A 20,365-nucleotide genomic window follows, 5' to 3' on the forward strand; every position below is an offset into this window, starting at 1 on the left:
GTGCCACAACAGTGACCCCCCCCCCCAAATGTACTATTTTCCTTTGAATCCCATTTCCCATGTACACATAATATCCCAACATATATTTTTTCTACTAATTTCCCATGCATATATAAACATATGAGGGGGGTCTTCAAAATGTTCATGGAAAATTTGAATCATCTTTTAATTCTATTTCCCACAAACTTTTAAAAGTACCCTCATATATACAAATGTGGATTTCCCCCCATACATTGGCTTTTATTCTATATATTAACCTGAAAACTTCTATTCTTCTCTCAACTTGGCAGTATATTGTGGATATTTTCTATATGATTATATTCAGGCATATCTCCTTTCCTGTAATGCCTATGCAGTATTCAACTGCACAGATCGTACTATATTTCATGCAATCAGCCCCCTGCTAATGGACATTGAATTGTTTCGAGTTGTTTATTTTTTATTGCAAATACTGCTGCCATGGATGTCCTGGTGCTTCTATCCCTGTTTGCTAGACATGGGGTTGTTCTGTCAGGGCAGGGGTATTTGGGGTTTTGGTCGACATCACCACATTGCCTCCTTCAAAAGGCTGTCAGGCCGTCTCTGTTTAGAGCCCTCACCCCTTTATCAACAATGGCTGTAGTCAACCTTCTGTAACAATCTGATTGGTTAAAGCATGATAGCTCATTGCTTTCTTCTGCATTTCTTGATTTGGCAGCTTTCAAAGAGTTTGGGCTCCTTCCCAACCACATGAGCTCGAATCACCAAGAATGGTGCCTAGAAAATGTTGTTTTCAGGAGTCTGATGATCAGTCTCACTTGGAAACAATTCTCTGAGTGCTTCTGCGTGAAATTAGGTTGCAGATTTAACCCCCAGCACTGAGGTCCTCTTTTCGAAGACTACTCTGGCCTCCTGGCAGGGCCCCTGCAGTAGGTTGTGGGAGCAAAGGTGAACCAGCAGTTGCTCAGTGGGTGCCCAGCAGCCTTCCAACTCTGTTTCTTGTCTCAGGAGAGATTCTGAGAGCAGAGAGTGGCTTTTGCCCAGCTGCCTCATCCTCCGGGCAGTGCCCTGTCCCACTCCTGTGCTCCTTGCTCTCTTAGTTGGTGGCCTGCAGCTGGGTCTCCAGCACTTTCTCAGAAGGGTTTCCTGGCATCAGGTGCTAGACAGTTCTCTCTGACCCACTTGCCCAACCCTGGTGACCCAGCCAGTAAGCTCCCCTGCATGCTGTGTCTACCTGGGGGGGGGGGGGTCTTAAGCATGTTCCCATGGCAACCAAGTTGACACCATCTAACCCAGAGATCCTCTGCAGTGTTTCCTGAGATGCTAGCTAGGTGGGGATACGTGGGAGGTCAACACTTCTCCTGTTAGCTTCATTTCTCAGCTTGATCACTCCAGGTTTTGCCAAGACCAGATTAAGATTTATGTAATTGAGAGGCAGAGTTACAGACAGAGGGAGAGAGAGAGAGAGGTATTCCATCTGCTGGTTCACTCCCCAAATGGCTGCAGCAACCAGAGCTGGGCTGATCCGAAGCCAGGAGCCAGGAGCTTTTTCTGGGCCTCTCATGTGGGTGCACTGCTTTCCCAGGCCATTAACAGGGAGCTGGATCAGAAGTGATCCAGCTGAGACTTGAACCAGTGCTCATATGGGATTTTGGTGCTCAGGTGGAGGCTTAACCTACTAAGCCACCGTGCTGGCCCCTCCACCCTTATTTTTAATCTCTGTTTATATCTCTGTCTTTGTCTCTACTTCCATCTCTATCAAAATCTCTATCTTTTTCTCAGTTGCTAGCTCTGTCTCTGTCTCCATCTCCCTCTCTATCTTCCTTCCTATCTCTATCCATATCTCCATCCTTATTTCTGTCTCAGTTTCTAGCAGACTCTAGCTTTTTCTCTATCTCTATCTCTGTCTTCATCTCCCTCTCTAGCAACATCTTCAGCCTGCTCTCTGTAGTTCAGTTTCTAGCTCTGTATCTGTCTCCAGCTCCAACTCTAGCTCTGTCAACATCTCCAACAATGTCTCTATCTCGGTGTCTATCTCTGTTTCTAGTCCATTCCCATCTCTTCTCCTCCTTCTCCATCTCCCTCTTTATTTCCATCAAAATCTCCATTCTTATCTCTCAGTTTCCAGTTCTGTCTCTGTCTTCATCTCCATCTCTCCATCTCCTTCTCTATCAACATCTCCATCCTTATCTCATCTTAGTTTCTAGCCCTGCCTCTCTCTCTCTCTCCCTCTCTCCATTTCCATCTCTATCTCTACCTCCCTATCTCTATAAAAATCTCCATCCTTACCTATAGTTTAGTTTCTAGCTCTGTTTTCTGTCTGTTTCCCTCTCCCTCCCCCTCTCCATCATCTCCAGCTCCAGCTCCAGCTCTGGCAACATCTCTCTCCTTATCTCTATCTTGGTATCTATCTGTCTCTATCCTCTTTCCTGTTTCTGTCTCTTTCTCCCCTGTCTCTATCTCCGTCTCTATCATGTCACACAGCTCCAAGGAGGAATGCAACAGGATAAGGCTAAGTGAGCTAAAGATAATTACAGTGCAGGAGAGCAATAGTTTATTTTTTTCATTAGCCTGGCCCAGCACATTAGTGATTATTTAAGAATCTTGAAGAAATTGATGCTATCTGTTCCAAGGCGGGATATCACCTGTGCTATTCTTCACTGTATTGCAAGTGTCTTGAAAAGGAACTGACATGGGGTAGTTGCTTAATAATTATTGAAAAATGTATTATAGACTTAGCACATCAGGGCTTTATTCATTTCCGATGCTTTTCCCTTTCTGTGGTCACTTTAAATTCATTGATCATTTTCACCATATGTCATGAAAAAGTGTTCTTTGCCAGAGACAGTGAAATTTAGTGCAGGAGTAACCAAAGAAATATGGAGAGGTAAAGTATCCTGGTTTCTATCAAAATTCACAAGTGACGACAAAGAATTCTGTCTATCTGTGTGTACTCCTTTTTTACTAACACTTCTTTTCTTTGCAAATGCAAGATAACAGCTCTCAAAATCAAATACAACCCATTTGCTAAAGCCTTCTTGGATGCCAAGGAAAGGTGAGTAGAGAAATGTCAATGAAATCATATAAATTGGATCCTGAAAATGTAAAATGAATTAGACTAATAATTTTTGCATTATCTTGATATAAATGTTTTCTTTTTTTTTTTTTTAAAGATTTTATTGTTTACTTGAAAGTCAGAGTTATAGAGAGGCAGAGGCAGAGAGAGAGAAAGGAACTTCTTCTGGGTCTCCCATGTGGGTGCAGGGGCTCAAGGACTTGAGCCATCCTCTACTGCTTTCCCAGGCCATAGCAGAGAGCTGGATAAGAAGTGGGGCAGCCGGGACTCGAACTGGCACCCATATGGGATGCCGGCACTGCAGGAGGCAGCTTTACCCGCTATGTCACAGCACTGACCCCATAAATGTGTTTCAATATCCTTAAGTAGCCAACAAACTCAAGAAATTTCAGCTTATAATAGGGTCTAATTGCAAATGTATTTTCAGCCCATTTTACTGTAGATTCCTGAAAGTAGTGCAATCATGTTTTTCAAGAGTGATTTAGATTTTTAAAAAAGATTTATTTATTTACTTATTTGAAAGGCAGAGTTATATATAGAGAGGGAGACACACAGAAAGGTCTCCATCTACTGGTTCATTCCCCAAATGGTTCATAATGGTTCATAATGATAGTGATCACTCCACACTTGTTTAAGCTGCCTGTGAGGTTCACAACAGTTTCTCCAGATCAATGATTTCAGATTTGCCCATGTAACCATGCTTCCCCCCACAGTTAGGAGCTGGACAATGACCTAATAAGAATCCGGCATTTGTCCTTCTTTTTGGCCTTGTGGATGCTCTTGAGAGCCTTAGCTAGGATGTTTATACACCATGGGAACAGAATGGTAGTGGGAAGAGTCAGGCCAACTTTTCTTTTTATTTCTTTTTTTTTTTTAAAAAGATTTATTTATTTTATTTGAAAGGCAGAGTTACAGACAGAAAGGGAGAGGAGAGGAGAGGAGAGAGAGTGAGAGAGAGATCTTCTATCCACTGGTTCATTCTTCAGATGGCTGCAACGGCCTGGGTTGAGCCAAGCCAAAGCCAGGAGCCAGGAGCTTCATCCAGGACTCCTACATGGGTAGCAGGGGCCTAAAAACTTGGGCCATCTGCTGCTGTCTTTTCCAGGCCATTAGCAGAGAGCTGGATCAGAAGTGGAGCAGCCAGAACTTGAACCAGTGCCCATACGGGATACAGTATCGAAGGCAGTGGCTTTACCTGCTATGCCTTTTTCTCCCTCCCTCCCTCCCTCCCCTACCCCTCCCTCCCTCCCTCCTTTCCTCCTTCCTTCTTTCCTTCCTTCCTTCCTTCCTTCCTTCCTTCCTTCCTTCCTTCCTTCCCTCCTTCCTTTTCTTCCTAAGACTTATTTATTTGAAAGGGAGAGTTAGAGACAGAGAGAGAGAGAGAGAGAGAGAGAGAGAGAGAGAGAGAGAGAGAGAGAGAGAGATCTTTCATCCACTGGTTCACTCCCCAAATGGCCACAACAGCTGGGGCTGGGCCAGGAGCCAGAAACTTCTTTTGTCTCTCACATGGGTGTGGGGACCTAAGCACCTGGACCATTCTCTGCTGCTTTCCCAGGTGCATTAGCAGAGAGCTGGATCAGAAGCAGAGCAGCCAGTACTTGAGTGGGTGCCCATATGGGATGCCAGCACTGCAGGCGATGGCTTTACCTGCTATGCCACAGCACCGGCCCCCAGGCCAACTTTTCTAATCTACAAGTGAATATAGTCATATTTCTCTCACGTGGTGATTGGTAATCATAATGACACCACATATGTAATTGTGTCCTGAGATCCTTGAAACCTACAGGCAGGATTATTGAAGGCCAAATCTAATAGAAACAGCTGTGGATGTGATAAGAGGGGAACAGTATTAAGTGCAACTCGCAGAGCAATTGTCCTTAGTAGAAACAGTGACTTAGGTGAAGGAGGGCCGCTCTGAGACAAAAGGTGTGTGGCTTTCTTATCTCGAGACATTTAGTGCTCTCCAAAGAGAATTTTGGGTGTGCTTACGCTGGACTTGTGTAAAAGCTGGACAGCCATGGTGCCTTTTCGTTACTTTTCCAGAAATCACCTAAAAGATGTCCCGGAGGCGATCTCTGAGAGCCAACACGTGACGTACTCTCACTGTGAGTTGGGTGAAGGCTGGGTGGGAGGTGTGTGGGGCTCTGTGTGGTCATCTCCCTGCACACTCCAACTACCTGTCGTGACAGCAACTGTGCAAGCTCTGTTCCAAATCCAGACCCAACGTGGTATTTCTTCTACTCCAGACAAGTCAGTGCCCATTCCAGAAGGCCCAGAGAGCCAGCGTTCTTCAGCTTATGGGGCATCAACAAATCTTAGACAGGAGATGAGACTGGAACTGGTGAATTCCTTTTCTTTTTTTAAGATTTATTTTTATTTATTTGAAAGAGTTACAGAGAGAGGTAGAGACAGAGAGAAAGGTCTTGCATCTGCTGGTTCACTCCCCAGATGGCCGCAACAGCTGGAGCTGCGCTGATCTGAAGCCAGGAGCCAGAAGCTTCTTCCAGGTTTCCCACATGGATGCAGGGGCCCAAGTACTTGGACCATCTTCCACTGCTCTCCCAGGCCACAGCAGAGAGCAGGATTGGAAGTGGAACAGGCAGCCATATGGGATGCCGACACTACAGGTGGCAGCTTTACCCATTACGCCACAGTGCCAGCTCCCTCTGTGCTGTCTTCTACCTTGATACTCTCCACTATTCTTCCTTAGTTCTGGATTTCTCTTTTTATTGGTATTTGCTGACTTGGGAGCTGGTCACTATTGCGATGCCAAAGACAGACTGCGGCCTGGCCTATGAGGCAGAGTCTGCCTTTTGGAAGGCTGGTGGGAGAGATGGACGATGCACCTGGGGTTTCAAAGGTAGGGCTGAGGCTCCATGACCCAGAGTGCTAAGAGGTGGTCTCATGGCAGAGGTAAGGCCCTGCAGCTGCAGCAGAAGCCCCAGGCAGAAAATTCAGCCCTGGTGTCTGACACACTCTTCAGGTTATAGTGACTTGCTAGGATCCCTTCTTCAGTGTTTTCAGCTTTGTTCCATCCTGCTCCTAAATCAGACTGCATTTTCTATGCCAGAAGCTACACGTTGCCCACATAAAGAGAAGCAGCTCTCAGGAAAGCACTTTCCAAAAGCGACCTGGAAAAGCAAATCTTCCTGTGGTAGTTGGCTCATGTGTGGCAGTCAATTAACTTCTTGAGGTGTGTGCGTTACATGTGCCCACCTCAATGCTCCTGAGAGGCCACTGTCTGATTTTACTCCCTGGGCACTTGACTATCAATTCTACTCATCAGTGTAGGAGTGTTCAACTTTTTTTTTTCCTTTGAACAGTTCAATAATTTCATTCTGAAATAAACTGACAATATTCAGCTAGCAGAAAAAAAAGCATACACATGTATAAGCAGGCAGAAATGTGAAAGCCATACGCAAAAAATGAGACTCAAAGAAAAAGCCAGATAGTTGAAGCTAAAATAGCATTTTGAGCTACAGAAACAAAGAGGGGGCTGGAGCTCCTGGGGTGGGAGGTAGTGACCACAGATTATGGAAGGAAGATGCACTAAGGAAAGATTATCTAATTATGTAAATGAAGTCTCACAGGTAATAGCCTTTAAAAGAACGTGACATGGTAGAGTAGAGATCTCTACATGGTGGAGTAGAGATCTCTGGAACGTTCCAATGAGGCAGATGCCTTGCACCTGCTGTTTACTTCTACACTTGCAAATCTCCCCAACAAAGGACAGCTGTCCAGAGCCAGTCCTGTGTCTGCAGCCCTTCTAAACAGCGATTTCAAAATGTGCTAAAGTTTTTTTTTTTTACATTTTAAGCTTTTATTTAGTGAGAAAGATGCATAGGAGAGTGAGAGCTTTATTTAGGGGAGAGAGGTGAATGGGGGTTCATACCGAGCACCAGGAACCAGCCACGTGGATGAGCATCTAGGCCAGGAAGCCTCTAGGCCCGAAGGCCGCGCGCCCTGGAGGCGTGGGGCTACAGCAAGCCCCTTCCTAGCAAGATGCCAGGGAAAAAGAGCTAAAGATGGGTGTTTTGGGGAAGCCCACTGTGATCTTCCTCATGTGGTGGTGACTCCTTTGGTCACGTGTTTATACAACAACGGAAAAAAAGGAGACAGCAAAACAGGTTGTTGGCAATGATGGAAGACATATTTAGTAATAAAAATTCTGCACAATTTGTTTACTTAGAAAAGACTAAGCAAAGACAGTGGATTCTAACACCAAGCTCCCATTGCCTCTTTGCTGAAGTCCAGGTGACAGTCCTTGGCCAATTCTTAGAAAAAACCCCAGTCCTGCTGAATCCTCATCTGTGGATCTCTCAGCTATTTTATTTATTTGAGAGTGGAGTACTGGGGGGCAGGGGTTGGAGAGAGGAACGAGAATTCCCATCTGTTGGTTCACTCCCCAAAGTCCGCAACAGCTGGGGCTTGGTCAGGTTGAAGCTGGGAGGCAGGAATCCAACTCAGGTCTCCCACATGGGTGAGAGGGACTCAACCACTTCAACCATCACCTGCTCCCTCCCAAAGTGTGCCTTAACAGAAAGCTGGAATCAGCAGGGAAGATGGGACTGAAACGCAGGCATTCCACTATGGAATGCAGGCATCCCAAACAGCGTTCCAACTGGCATCTTAACTGTTAGGCCTAACACCTGGCCCTCTACTAAGATTTCTAAAAAAGATTTCTTTATTTTACTTGAAAGTCAGAGTTACACAGAGAGAGGAGAGGCAGAGAGAGAGGTCTTCTATCCACTGGTTCACTCCCCAGATGGCCGCAATGGCCAGAGCTGTGCCAATCCGAAGCCAGGAGCCTGGAGATTCTTCCGGGTCTTCCACATGGGTGCAGGGGCCCAAGGACTTGGGTCATCTTCTAGTGCTTTCCCAGGCCATAGCAGACAGCTGGATCAGAAGTGGAGCAGCCGGGTCTTGAATCAGTGCCCACATGGGATGTTGGCACCGCAGGTGGCAGCTTTACCTGCTTCGCCACAGCACCGGCCTCTCCACTAAGGTCTTCTCTGTATTATCGAGTCTCAGCCTTTGCCCATGAACCCACTTGCAGTATAGTCTTCTGTTTGGAACATTCCTTAATTTCTATGAAATATTTTGCAACCTTAAAAAATATTCTCCCTCTCCCTCTCTTTCTCTGTGCTCTCAGGAGCCTATCTGTGGGGGTGCTGACGGGAAGCATCATGGTTCCTCTTGCTGGGGGTGAAAAATGAAGACACCTTCCCAGGAACAGAGGGCCCTTCCCTGTTGCTGCATCACCACATTGAACATTCCCTAGCAGCTCTAGCTCAGTGAGTTACATGCGTGTGAGGCTCCTTCAAAGTTCATGGAAAATTACAAGCCAAGTTTTTTATTTAAATTTATTTATTTGAAAGACAGAGGAAAGTGAAAGAGAGGGAGAGGGAGAGGGTGAGAGAGAGAAGGAATCTTGCATCCACTGGTTCATTCCCAAATGCACATAAAAAGTCTGGGCCAGTCTGAGGCCAGGAGCCAGGAAGTCATCCAAGTCTCCCACGTGGGTGCAGGGGCCAAGAACTTGGGCCATCTGCTGCTGCTTTACCAGATGTATTAGCAAGGAGCCAGGACTCAAACTGGCACTCTGATATGGGATGTTGGCATCACAGGCAGTGGCTCAACTTATTACACCACAACATCAGCCTGCAAAGTTTATTTTGTTGGAAAAAATTTCTGAAACCTATGCCTACTTTTTAATTAGTATTCATTTTACATGAATTTTTTTTAGATTTATTTATTTATTTGAAAGAGTTACACAGAGAGAGAAGAAGAGGCAGAGAGAGAGAGAGAGAGAGAGAGAGAGGTCTTCTGTCGGCTGGTTCGACTCCCCAGTTGGCTGCAATGCCGGAACTGCGCTGATCTGAAACCAAGAGCCAGGAGCTTCTTCCAGTTCTCCCACACGGGTGCAGGGGCCCAAGCACTTGGGCCATCTTCCACTGCTTTCCCAGGCCATAGCAGAGAGCTGGATCAGAAGTGGAGCAGATGGGATTTGAACTGGTGCTCATGTGGGATGCTGGCCCTTCAGGTGGCGGCTTTACCTGCTATGCCACAGCACCAGTTCCGCATTTTCCATGAACTTTGGAAGACCCTTCATATGCATGACTTTCAAAATTGTTTTGCACCAAAATAAATGTACCCCAATCCCATTTTCCAAAAACATTTTTTAATTTTTTTATTTTTATTTTTTTATTTGACAGGTAGAGTTAGACAGTGAGAGAGAGAGAGAAAGGTCTTCCTTCCATTGGTTCACTTCCCTAGTGGCCGCTTCGGCCGGTGCTATGCCAATCCAAAGCCAGGAGCCAGGTGCTTCCTCCTGGTCTCCCATGTGGGTGCAGGGCCCAAGCACTTGGGCCATCCTCCACTGCCTTCCCGGGCCACAGCAGAGAGCTGGATTGGAAGAGGAGCAACAGGGACAGAACCCAGTGCCCCAACCAGGACTTGAACCCCGGGGTGCTGGCGCCGCAGGTGGAGGATTAGCCAAGTGAGCCACTGCGCCGGCCCCAAAACTTTTTAAGTAGCCTCATGCATCATGCCTCCTAGACTGAGTTTTATTTTAATGAGAGTCAGAGGCACCTTAACTTCTGCATTCCTGTGCACTCAGATAGTTCTTTGCAGAGCCATGTTCCAGCATTCCCCAGGAGAGTTTCCATATTTTGATAGAGGCTGTCGTCATCTCCCGAGCAGCAAGTTAACTGCTCTTGGGGACGGGGTGTGGCAGCAGGAATGGTGGTATCTCTACAGGGGCGGGCCTTCATTCACAACAAATTCAGCTATGCCAAGTAGCTGGTGCCCTGGCTGTGGGTGTGGAGGTTCGGAGACTCAGTCTCTGTGTCTCCCTATTTTCTGTTCTAGTGGGAGGCTGGATCTTTTCCAACCCGGAGGGCATGTGCACAGCGGGAAACACCAGCTACCAGTACGCTGCTCCTCTGCCTCTGCCTGCTCCCCACACCCACCCTGGCTGTGAGCACTACCCTGGTCTCCGAGGACACCGGCAAGCTCCCTACCCTCCTGCCTACGTGCATAGAAACCACTCTCCCTCAGGTGTGTGCTTCTGCTAATTAAGCCTCTGGGGCAAGGGCTCGGGGTAGGGGGAGCAGGGAGGGGAGAACCCACAGCCAAGAAGTACCTGCAGATGGAACCCCTTTTCTCTAATAGGTATGTGTACTATTATCGTGCATTGTGACTTTGCTTTATTGTTTGAACATTAATATTTGATGATCTGGTTAAATTGTGTTGGTGTTTTGTAATCATTTCCTAAGAATAACAAAATTAAGTCTCCTGGTTTCTAACAAGTGGGAATGTCCTCTTCCCAAGGCAGCGGTGTCCTGAGCAGTTTTTTTTTTTAAAAAAGATTTATCTATTTATTTGAAAGGCAGAGTTACAGAGAGGCAGAGGTGGAGAGAGAGAGAGAGAAATAGAGAGAGGTCTTTCATCCGCTGGTTCGACTCCCCAGATGGCCTCAACAGTCGGAGCTGGGCTGATATGAAGCCAGGAGCTTCTTCCAGGTCTCCTATGTGGGTGCAGGGGCCCAAGGATTCAGGCCGTCTTCCACTGCTTTTCCAGGCCATAGCAGAGAGCTGGATCAGAAGTGGAGCAGCTGGGATTTGAACCAGTGCTCATATGGGATGCTGCAGGTGGTGGCTTATACCTGCTATGCCACAGTGCTGGCCCTTGCTGACCAGTTTTAAACTAGCCTCTAAGAGTGCAGTCAGGTTGTGCGGGTCAGAAAGCTTGGCTCATTGCCTCCACCTGGTTTCTCTCTACAGGTGCATTTGTGGCTCAGCCCAGAGACTGCTGGGTTAAGTGTTTGTTGAAGGGCTATTAGGAAGGCCTCTGGGGAGCTGTATCATTGCGTGCTCAGGCCTTAGTTTGATTCAGGTGGAGGCTTGCAAAGTGGGCTACTGGTTGTATGCCTTTAAAAATTTTTTAAAAAAAGATGCAGAGAGAGCACACTCCCATCTGCTGGTTCACTCTCTAAATGCCTACAATGGCTGGGAATGGGCCAAAGCTGAAAGCCAGGAACTGAATCCAGGTTTCCCCATGTGGGTGGAACTTGAACCATCACTGCTGCCTCTCGGTCTGCTTTAGCAGGAAGTTGGAGTCAGGAGCCAAATCTGGGAGCAGAATCCTGCACTCTGATGCAGGGTGTAGGTGTCTTTTTTGTTTTTTCCTTTCTGAACATTTATTTATTTATTTGAAAGGCAGAGAGAGAGAGAGAGAGAGAGAAAGAGGATCTTTCATCTGCTGGTTCACTCTCCAAATGGCAGCAATGGCCAGGGCTGGGCCAGGCCAAATCAAGGAACCTGGAACTCTATCTGGGTGTTCTATGTGGGTGGCAGGGGCACAAATACTTGGGCCACCTTCTGCTGCTTTCCCAGGCACATTGGCAGTGAGCTACATAGGAAGTGGAGTAGCTGGGACACGAACTGTAGCTCATATGAGATGTTGGTTTTGCAGGTGGTGACTTAACTCACTGTGTGAGAATGCCACCTCCCCACATTTTTAAAGACACCTTCCATTTTATTTGAAAGACAGACAGACAGACACACACACACACACACACCCAGGAGCCAGGGTTGGCTCAGACTGAAGCCGGGAGCCCAGAATCCCATCTGGCTCTCCCATGTGGGTGGCAAGGACCCAAGGATATGAGCCCTCACTGCTGTCTCTCAGGATGGAATTATCTGGAAGCTGGATTGTAAGAAGAGGAGCCAGGATTTGAACCAGGCACTCCATTGTGGGGTGTGATCCTGGAACTATCGTCTTAACCACTAGGCTAACTAACTGCCTTCCCCTATGTACCTTTTTTTTTTTTTTTTTTTTTTTTTCATTGATGCTGCCTTGTCTGCCCTGGCCTTGTGTATGCCCAGATCTTGCCTGATCATTCCATTTGTAAAAATAAGGGAGAAATCAAAACAAAGGTTAGTTGTTCATTCAATTATTCTTGCAACCGTTTTTATTGAGGACTGACTGTGCGCCAGGCTTTGTTTTGGCCACGTGAACAAAGTGGACGAGTACCCTATTACTATGGAGATTCTCTTCTAATGTAGAAAGATGGACACTGAACAAGACAAAGAAGTGAAGCCCTTGGCTAGGACATGAAGGAGCATGTGCAGGTTTCAGTTTCCCACCTTCCTTTGTGACACCCTGGGCTCTGCATTTGCAGATGGTTTTCCTGGTCATCAGCTCCCCGTCCCTCTGTCTCCCCCAGCCTGCTACGCCCAATGACCTCAACAGCTGGTACCAATAGTGGAAGACTATGTGGCTTACTGATGTCAGAAGCTGAGCGACACCTCGGTTACTTCCTGGTCTTTTTCTGTGGTCACACACAAAACACATCTGCTGAGCACCTGCTGTGCACAAGGGGTTTTCTAGGCAGTGGGGATAGGGAGCTGATTTAGACACAGCTTGTTCCCTTGGAGGAGCATTGGGCTACACAAACACTCATACATAAGTAATCAAAGTACAATGTAGTGAGTTCTCTTTTGTGGTACTTGGATCTGCAGTATCTCCTGGGAACTTGTTAGAAATAGACTCGCAGGCTCTCCTCCTGATCCACAGTCTACACCTTAAAAAGATCCCCTGATGAGTCATTTGTGCATTATTGGAGAGGCAGCCTATAAAACACACAAGCCAAGGTGCCATGGGAATCTAGGAAAAAAAACGAAAAGAACAGTTTGGTGAGGCAGTGAAGGCTGCCCAGAGGGGTTAAAATTTAAATTGAGGGGCCAGCGTTGTGGTGCTGTGGGTTAAGCTGCCACTTTAGACATCAGCACCCTATATCAGAGACCCAGCAGCTCTGCTTCTGAACCAGCTCCCTGCTAATGTGCCTAGGAAAGCAGCAGGGGATGGCCCTGCTGCCTGGGCCCCTGTCACCCGTGTGGGAGACCAGGATGGAGTTCCTAGCTCCTGCCGTTAGCCCGGTCCAGACCTGGCTGTAGTAGGCCTTTGGGGAGTGAATCAGCAGATGGAAGGATTCTCTGTCTCTCTGGCCTTCCTTCTCTCGTTGTCACTTTGCCTTTAAAATACATAAATAAATACATCTTTTAAAAAGTTTAAATTGAGCCTTGAATAGAAAAGCACAGAGGTGGGCAGGGCTGACATGTGACTCAGGCAGGGGTGCAGGGCATTCCAGGTAGAGAGAATGATATGAGCCGAGACCCAGGAGGGAGAAGGTGCCTGGGCTGGCTGGGGAGCCTGTGTGCAGCAGTGTGTAGAGGGAGCGGGACCCGTGGGAGACACCAGGGCTAAGGCTGAAGAGGCTGCACATGCCAGGTCACGTGCAGGTGCAACACGGCTGGGTGTCTCTCCGTTTTGTGCTGCTATAACACAGGACCTCAGACTGGGTAATTTATAAAGAACAGAAATTTATTTTCTCCCTGTTCTGGATGCTGGCAAGTCTAAGATCAAGGTGTCAGCCTCTGGTGAGGGCCTCCGTGCAGCACCAAAGTGGTGGAAGGCATCTCGTAGGTGAGAGACAGGGAAGGCGGCTGAACTCACCGTTTTATGAGGAGTCCACTTCTGAGATAATGAACCCATTGTCATGATGAATCCAATCATGACAGCAGAGCCCTCACCTCTCAGCACTGCTGCACCGGGATTAAGTCTCCAACCCATGAACTTTGGGGGACCCAATCAAACCACAGCACCAAGGGTGGACTTTGGAACTCTTCCCTTCCTTCCTCCCTTCCTTGTCTTCTTCTCTCTTATATTGATACTATTTATGCAAGCGGAGATTCAGAGAAATGTAAGATACTATTTCTCCCCATCAAATTGTATACATTTAAGGTGTTCAACTTGATGTGTGTGTATGGAACTGACAGTTAAGCAGATGAACATATGCATGTCCTCATGTAGCTACCTCTTTTTCGTTGTGGTGAGAGCACCTAAAGTCTGTTTTTACAGCACATTTCTATATTTGTACTGCAATACAGCCACTATTAGCCATGGTGCTCCTGCTGTGCATCAGACCTGTAGGCATTTCATCCTATATAAGTGCAACTTTGCATCCTTTGTATCTCATTTCCCCCACCCCCCACCCCTGGAGACCAGTGTTCTACCCTATGCTTCTATGACTTTGACTTTCTAAGAGTCCACTGTCAGTATGTGGGACCAGTCTTTTGTTTCAGGGAGAAGACACTGCTCTTTAGATGTTGACATCTACTTGGGCACTGTTGAGAAGAATAAGGTCCTGGACCTCAGAAATCTCACCTGGGCTCTGGTGGCCCTTAGACATGGCTTGAGGGGATGACTCTATGGCCTATCCAAAAAGGGGAATCAATGTGAAATGTGTTACAAAGAGCAAGTCCCACCTCTCTGAGCCTCGTGTATGAAACGGAGATGGGAAATCGTTGCTGTGAAGAATCGGGTATGAGCAGCACGTGGCATATGGTTGATATTTAATCAACTTCAGTGCCTTCAGCTTTTTTGTTTCCGTCAGAAAGTGCTAACAGACTTGGTCCCTGCAGCCAGGCCATGGTTACTATTTTACCCTCGGAGGGTGTCATTGCTCATCATCTTTTATGTGCTAACAGACTTGGTCCCTGCAGCCAGGCCATGGTTACTATTTTACCCCAGGAGGGTGTCATTGCTCATCATCTTTTATGTGCTAACAGACTTGGTCCCTGCAGCCAAGCCATGGTTACTATTTTACCCTCGGAGGGTGTCATTGCTCATCATCTTTTATGTGCTAACAGACTTGGTCCCTGCAGCCAGGCCATGGTTACTATTTTACCCCAGGAGGGTGTCATTGCTCATCATCTTTTATGTGCTAACAGACTTGGTCCCTGCAGCCAAGCCATGGTTACTATTTTACCCCAGGAGGGTGTCATTGCTCATCATCTTTTATGTGCTAACAGACTTGGTCCCTGTAGCCATGGTTACTATTTTACCCCAGGAGGGTGTCATTGCTCATCATCTTTTATGTTCTATGTGTTCCAGTGATTGAACTGTTTTTATTTCCCCAAAGTGAATTTGATAGAAAGCTCAAGCAATAATCTGCAAGTTTTCTCGGGACCTGACAGCTGGACTTCTTTATCCTCCACGCCCCATGCCAGCATCCTCTCTGTACCCCACACCAACGGACCAATCAACCCAGGGCCTAGGTAAGAGCGACGCCAGCAACCTGCTCAGTACCGGTCTTGGGGGTCTTAGCAATGGTTACTAAGGTTCGTCCTTTCTCCATTCTTTGGTCTAAGCTATTGTCTGTCTGCTGAGCCCTTAGGAAATGAAGGTGGCAATAAGATGGACTTGCTGTACCTGGAGGAAGCGTGGTAGGAAAGCTCTCAATAGGTCATGCTGCCTTTTTCAGCATTTTAAAGGAAAAAGACACTGGGATCCTTTGTCTTGAACTAATCAGGAAGACTTTAGGCTGTGCTGATAGCAAATGAGTATAGACTAGAGGAGGAACTGATGGGGAAAACAGTAAATACACACTGAGAATAGCAAGACCTCTGATGGTCCACCCAGGTTAAAAGAGGGACAGGCAGTGGGTGCCTGGCTCACGACCCTGGTACATGGCTAAGAGTAGCATGCTGGGTCTCCCCTGCTGTAAGTATAACACCAGAGACCACTTAGTCTGACTTCTGGAAATCAGGGTGGTAGAGTGGAGCGAGAAGGCCCTGTAGCATTTGACAGATGTGGGTTTGAGTCTCAGTTCTACCCCTCATTGACTTTTTGACTTTGGACAATTTTCTTCACTTTATTGAGCTTTAGCTTTCTTATTTGTCATGGGGAAATAAATCTGTGTAGATTACAGATGGCTGAGGAGCAAAATGAGAAAATACATTCACATGCTTTCTAAGCAAGTAACAGTGTCTGTAAAGGTCAGCTTTCGCATTCAGTGTGGATATACACAATTTTGAGATAGTCCATAGGGATTCAAAACCAGAAGATGGGACTCAGAGAGATGTCAGATGACTTGTGATTTGTAGGTCCAGAGACAGTTGTCTAGAGCAGTACCTAACACACTTTTTTAAAAAAAGATTTATTTATTTATTTGAAACTTGAGTTACACAGAGAGGTAAGGAGAGGCAGAGGGAGAGAGAGGTCTTCCATCTGCTGGTTCACTCCCCAAATGGTCTCAATGGCCGGAGCTGCACCACTTCGAAGCCAGGAGCCAGGAGCTTCCTCTGGGTCTCCCATGTGGGTGCAGGGGCCCAAGGACTTCCTCTGCCTTCCCAGGTCACAGCAGAGAGCTGGATTGGAAGTGGAGCATCCAGGACTCTGACTGGCGCCCACATGGGGTGCTGGCACTGCAGGTGGCGGCTTCACCCACCATGCCACAGTGCTGGACCCCCTAACACACCTTTATGTGCCTCAGAATCACCCAGGGATGTTGTAAAATGCAGGATCTGATGAGTAGGTCTGGGCTGGGGCCTGAGCTCCTGCTCAGCTGTGGCTGTGGCTCACTAGTGTCTAGAGCTGTACTGTCCCATGCAACAGCTGCCCGCTGCTTCTCACAGCAAATCCCAGTCTGCGGTATAGTGGCTATGGAACACTTGAAATGCAGCTGGTTCAGACTGAGAGGTGTTATAAGTGTAATATACACCCAGGGTTTTAAAGATTTAGTATAAAACAAAAAATAAAAATCTCAGTACTATTTTTTTTACATCAAATGCATGTTGAAATGATATTTGGAATATTTTCACTTACATGAAATATTAACAATAAGTTTATTTATTTTTTCTTATTCTAAATGTGAATACTAGAAAATTTAAACTTACATTTGTGGCTGGCATTTGTGGCTTGCATTTTGTTTCTTTTGGGCAGTGGGTCTGGAGGGTCCGTGAAGAAAATATTGATTTGGGCAATGATAAGAAGTGAGAAAGAGAACAAAGAGGAGCTGAAGTTCTCAAGGAGTCATGTGCTAAGTTTTGCACTAGAGAATTTATATAAGTCATCTGCAGGACTTGAGACAGGTACTAAGCCGGTTTTACGATTCCTGTCTTACTGCTGAAGAAGTGGAAGTGTAGAGGACAAGGAACTTCTGGTTCCACAGTCAGCTGTGTACTTCAAAGCCCTTGGTTTTCCCACCAGCCCAAGGAGGCATCAGAAAGTGTCAAAGGGATGTCAGAGCCTCTTCTGGAGGTCCGGTCAGAACCCCAGTGGGCTGAGCTGGCTGGGAGCTCAGAGGGTGGGCTTCTGCGGTCTGTATGGTCCAAGAATGTTTACAGTAATTGACAAATGGCCCAGCTGGAGGTTGGCGCCTCTTCCTCTGGTTTCCTTGTTGTTGTGTTTAACTTATCCCTGCCTCCATAGCGATTTTGTCAGAGAAAAAAACGAATGTATTCATTACCACCACTGGCTAACCAACCAATTATCAAGCCAGGCAAGATCAGTCAATGCAGAAACTCCGAAATGTCAGGATGTATTGCTGACTAAAGACTCCAAAGATTGCAGCAATTCTACCTGTTCCAACTGCAGTCAGACACATCTGAGCGCTACACTAATATAAAATTTTGTTGCAGTTATAACCAGCTAGGACGCTTTCTAAAGCCCCGACACTCAGGCTGCCTGCCAGCAGGCAGGACTCTTTTAGGGTCGGCCCAGGAATCAGCTTTTTTTTTTTTTTTTTTGTAATACTTGTTTTGTGATTCCAATGTGCAACCAAGTTTGTGAATCAGTGCTGGGCTCTTAGAAGTAAAGAAGGCAAAGAAAGTGGTCCAGTTCCCCAAGGCTTTTTGCCAGGGACCGGAGCTGAAAGGTGGAAGCCGGGAATGGATGGACTGATCCCAACATCCACCATGCGCTAGGCACTGGACACTCTTCTTTTTGTGTAGTCCTCATAACCGTCTCTGTGAGGCTTGTGAAATTATCATTTTAAAACTGAGGATGATAAAGGAAGGAGAAAAATGAAGATGAGGAAACCGAGGGTCAGAGATAGTAAACAGCTTGGCCAAGGTCACAGAGCTAGTAGGTGGGGGAGCCGGGACCCATCCCCGGCCTCCTGACAACAGTATGTCCCGGTTATCATGCCGCGTTGCCTCTCTTGGCCCAGGATAGTTCACACTCACAGGCCTCACACTTCCTGTAGCTTCTTCTCACTCCCTGCCCGTTTTCCATGGGCTGCAAGGGAGGCCCAGAGAAATGAAGTGGTGTGTTCAGAATCAAGCCAACGCCGGGTGCAGATCTCAGGACGACTCACCTGATCCTCGTCCGACCACACCTTGCTGCTTCTCCGGGTCTCTCCGCAGAAGCAGAGTCAGCCCGTATCACAGCTAGAAACATAGCCACGGCCAGGAGCCCTCTCCCAATCGGTGCTGGTCTCAGCACTGGCTACTTGCTTCTTATGCATGTTAATAGCAAAACTGAGCCCAGTACAATTAAAGTTTACTTGAGCAAGAGAAAGTTTCCAGAACAAGGCACCATCCTGGACCAAAGATGCTTCACAATACCAACCTCTCCCTCCCGCCTCCCAACCCCGCCTCCCAACTGTAGTGAGCTATTTTTATATCAGGAAATGACCATACAAGGATGACCTGATTGGCCCTGTTCAGCCAATCGCCTTCTTTGGTTATAATTTGACAGTCTTCAGCCTGTCTGAGGGCTCATCTGCTCTGATTGGCTGAGGCTCAGTAGCTTGGTTACAAGGGTGAACTCTTGGCCTGGGTCTAATCTGTTTGCCCTGCCTGCTAGGCTGCAGTTCAAACATACAGAAGCCACTTGGGGCCACATGTCATCACCCAGGTAAGAGAACTGACTTTGACAGACTCCTCCGTGTGTCATCCACTCTCCCCTTTCTCCCTGTGTCTCTGCAGCCCCTATCCGTGCCTGTGGACCATCAGCAATGGCGGTGGGGGCCCTGCTGGGGCGGGCCCAGAGGTGCACGCCGGCGCTCCGGGGGCATTTCTTCTCAGTAACACAGCCGTGACTTCACCTCCCTCGGTGCTCCCCACGCAAGCACCCACATCAGCCGGCGTGGAGGTTCTGGGGGAGCCCTCGCTGACCAGCATCGCAGTGTCCACCTGGACAGCCGTGGCCTCGCATCCCTTCCCGGGCTGGGGTAGCCCAGGTGGGGGTGGGCGCCATTCTCCCTCCTCCTTGGACAGTTAGAGAGGATGCCAGAGCCTTCTGTGTGTAGAGTGCTTAGAAACCCACCTGCTAATTGCAGTGAGTCAGCCAGCGAGGGGGCTGGAGGGCTGGGTGGGTTTTACCAATGCTCTCCTGGGAGATGCTTTAGTTTGGGTGATGCCGATGACTCCCTAGTATCTCTCTCTATTTTCTTTAGTGTCCCCATTTTCTCTGCAGCTTATCCTTGCCGGGCTTGGGCTACAGAACGTCACTGAGCACCTCCCTTGTGTTCTGGAAAGCCCCACTTCCTTCTCTGTGGAGGGGGTGCAGAGCTGTCAAGTGAGCTCACATAGTTCACTTTGCTAAGGCCGCTGCTTCCTAGCTTTGTGCAGCCTAGAAAGAAGGTATGGCCGCAGGGCCCAGGCTGGCTTTGGCTCTGAGACCGCGGGAGGGTGTGAGTGCCCAGAGCAGAGGAAATACAAATGATCAAGCGAATCCTGCACCCTCCCGGCAGTGGGCCTGGCACTGGGGAGATGAGGTCACGCCATTTCCTTGCTCACTGTTGCCCATGGAAAAGTGACATCAGATCTCCTTACTCTGGGGGGGTCCTTCACCCTGTGCCCCCAAGCCACTCCTCTGGCTTCAGCGCCTCTGTTAGCAAGGCAGGCAGTGCTCTGCCCCCTGAACGTTCGCTACCCTGGCCCTCCTCCGCGTGTCCCCTTGCGCCTCAAGTGCGTTTCTCTCTGTTCCACCTGTGCAAAGCCAGCCCGCCTCCCAGGGGCCCGCTGAGATGCCACTCCCTGCACTAAACGCTTGCTGACTCTGAGGCGCATATCTTATTCTCCCCTGCTCCCTGCTTTCCCACTGTTTTGGCCTCTGTCATCAAGCTCACCCCCTCCTGCTTTGTGTTTCTGCTACCTGTGAGCGTGTCCCTCTCTCCCCCTCTAGACGGTCAGCCTCTGGGGGGTGAGGCCCGCCATTCTTGTCTTTACACCCTCACAACACCTGACACCGTGCCTTGCCTCTTGTAGGTGCCCAATAAACATTTGCTGAATTGAATTGGTGTGAAGTGTGTGTGTGCTCGCGGGGCAGCGTGGAGCTGGCTGGGAGGCAGAGCTCAGCAGCCCGTGTCCTGTGACGTGACAGCAAGACATGGGAGCTGAAGAACATGCAGCCGTTATGCCAGCTCCTCATAGGAGGCGCAACCAAGTCTCCGTGATTGATGACGGTATATGGAGAGGGTGAGCCAGGGTGGTAATTCCTAAATGCTGGTCCTTGGAT

General features: G+C 47.9%; 1 protein-coding gene across 1 annotated transcript in view; it reads left to right on the plus strand.

The window, feature by feature from the left end:
* TBX19 (T-box transcription factor 19) overlaps nucleotides 1–19,126 on the plus strand; it is a 36,241-nt gene extending 17,115 nt beyond the window's left edge. The window contains exons 4-8 of the mRNA XM_062193769.1: nucleotides 2,973–3,034; nucleotides 5,099–5,160; nucleotides 9,926–10,114; nucleotides 15,042–15,177; nucleotides 18,832–19,126. Coding sequence (XP_062049753.1) covers nucleotides 2,973–3,034; nucleotides 5,099–5,160; nucleotides 9,926–10,114; nucleotides 15,042–15,177; nucleotides 18,832–19,126 — 744 coding nt within the window. The remainder of the gene's footprint in view (nucleotides 1–2,972; nucleotides 3,035–5,098; nucleotides 5,161–9,925; nucleotides 10,115–15,041; nucleotides 15,178–18,831) is intronic.
* The last annotated feature ends 1,239 nt before the right edge of the window (nucleotides 19,127–20,365 follow it).

The sequence above is a fragment of the Lepus europaeus genome, chromosome 5 (assembly GCF_033115175.1).
Source record: "Lepus europaeus isolate LE1 chromosome 5, mLepTim1.pri, whole genome shotgun sequence".
NCBI classification, from domain to species: domain Eukaryota; kingdom Metazoa; phylum Chordata; class Mammalia; order Lagomorpha; family Leporidae; genus Lepus; species Lepus europaeus.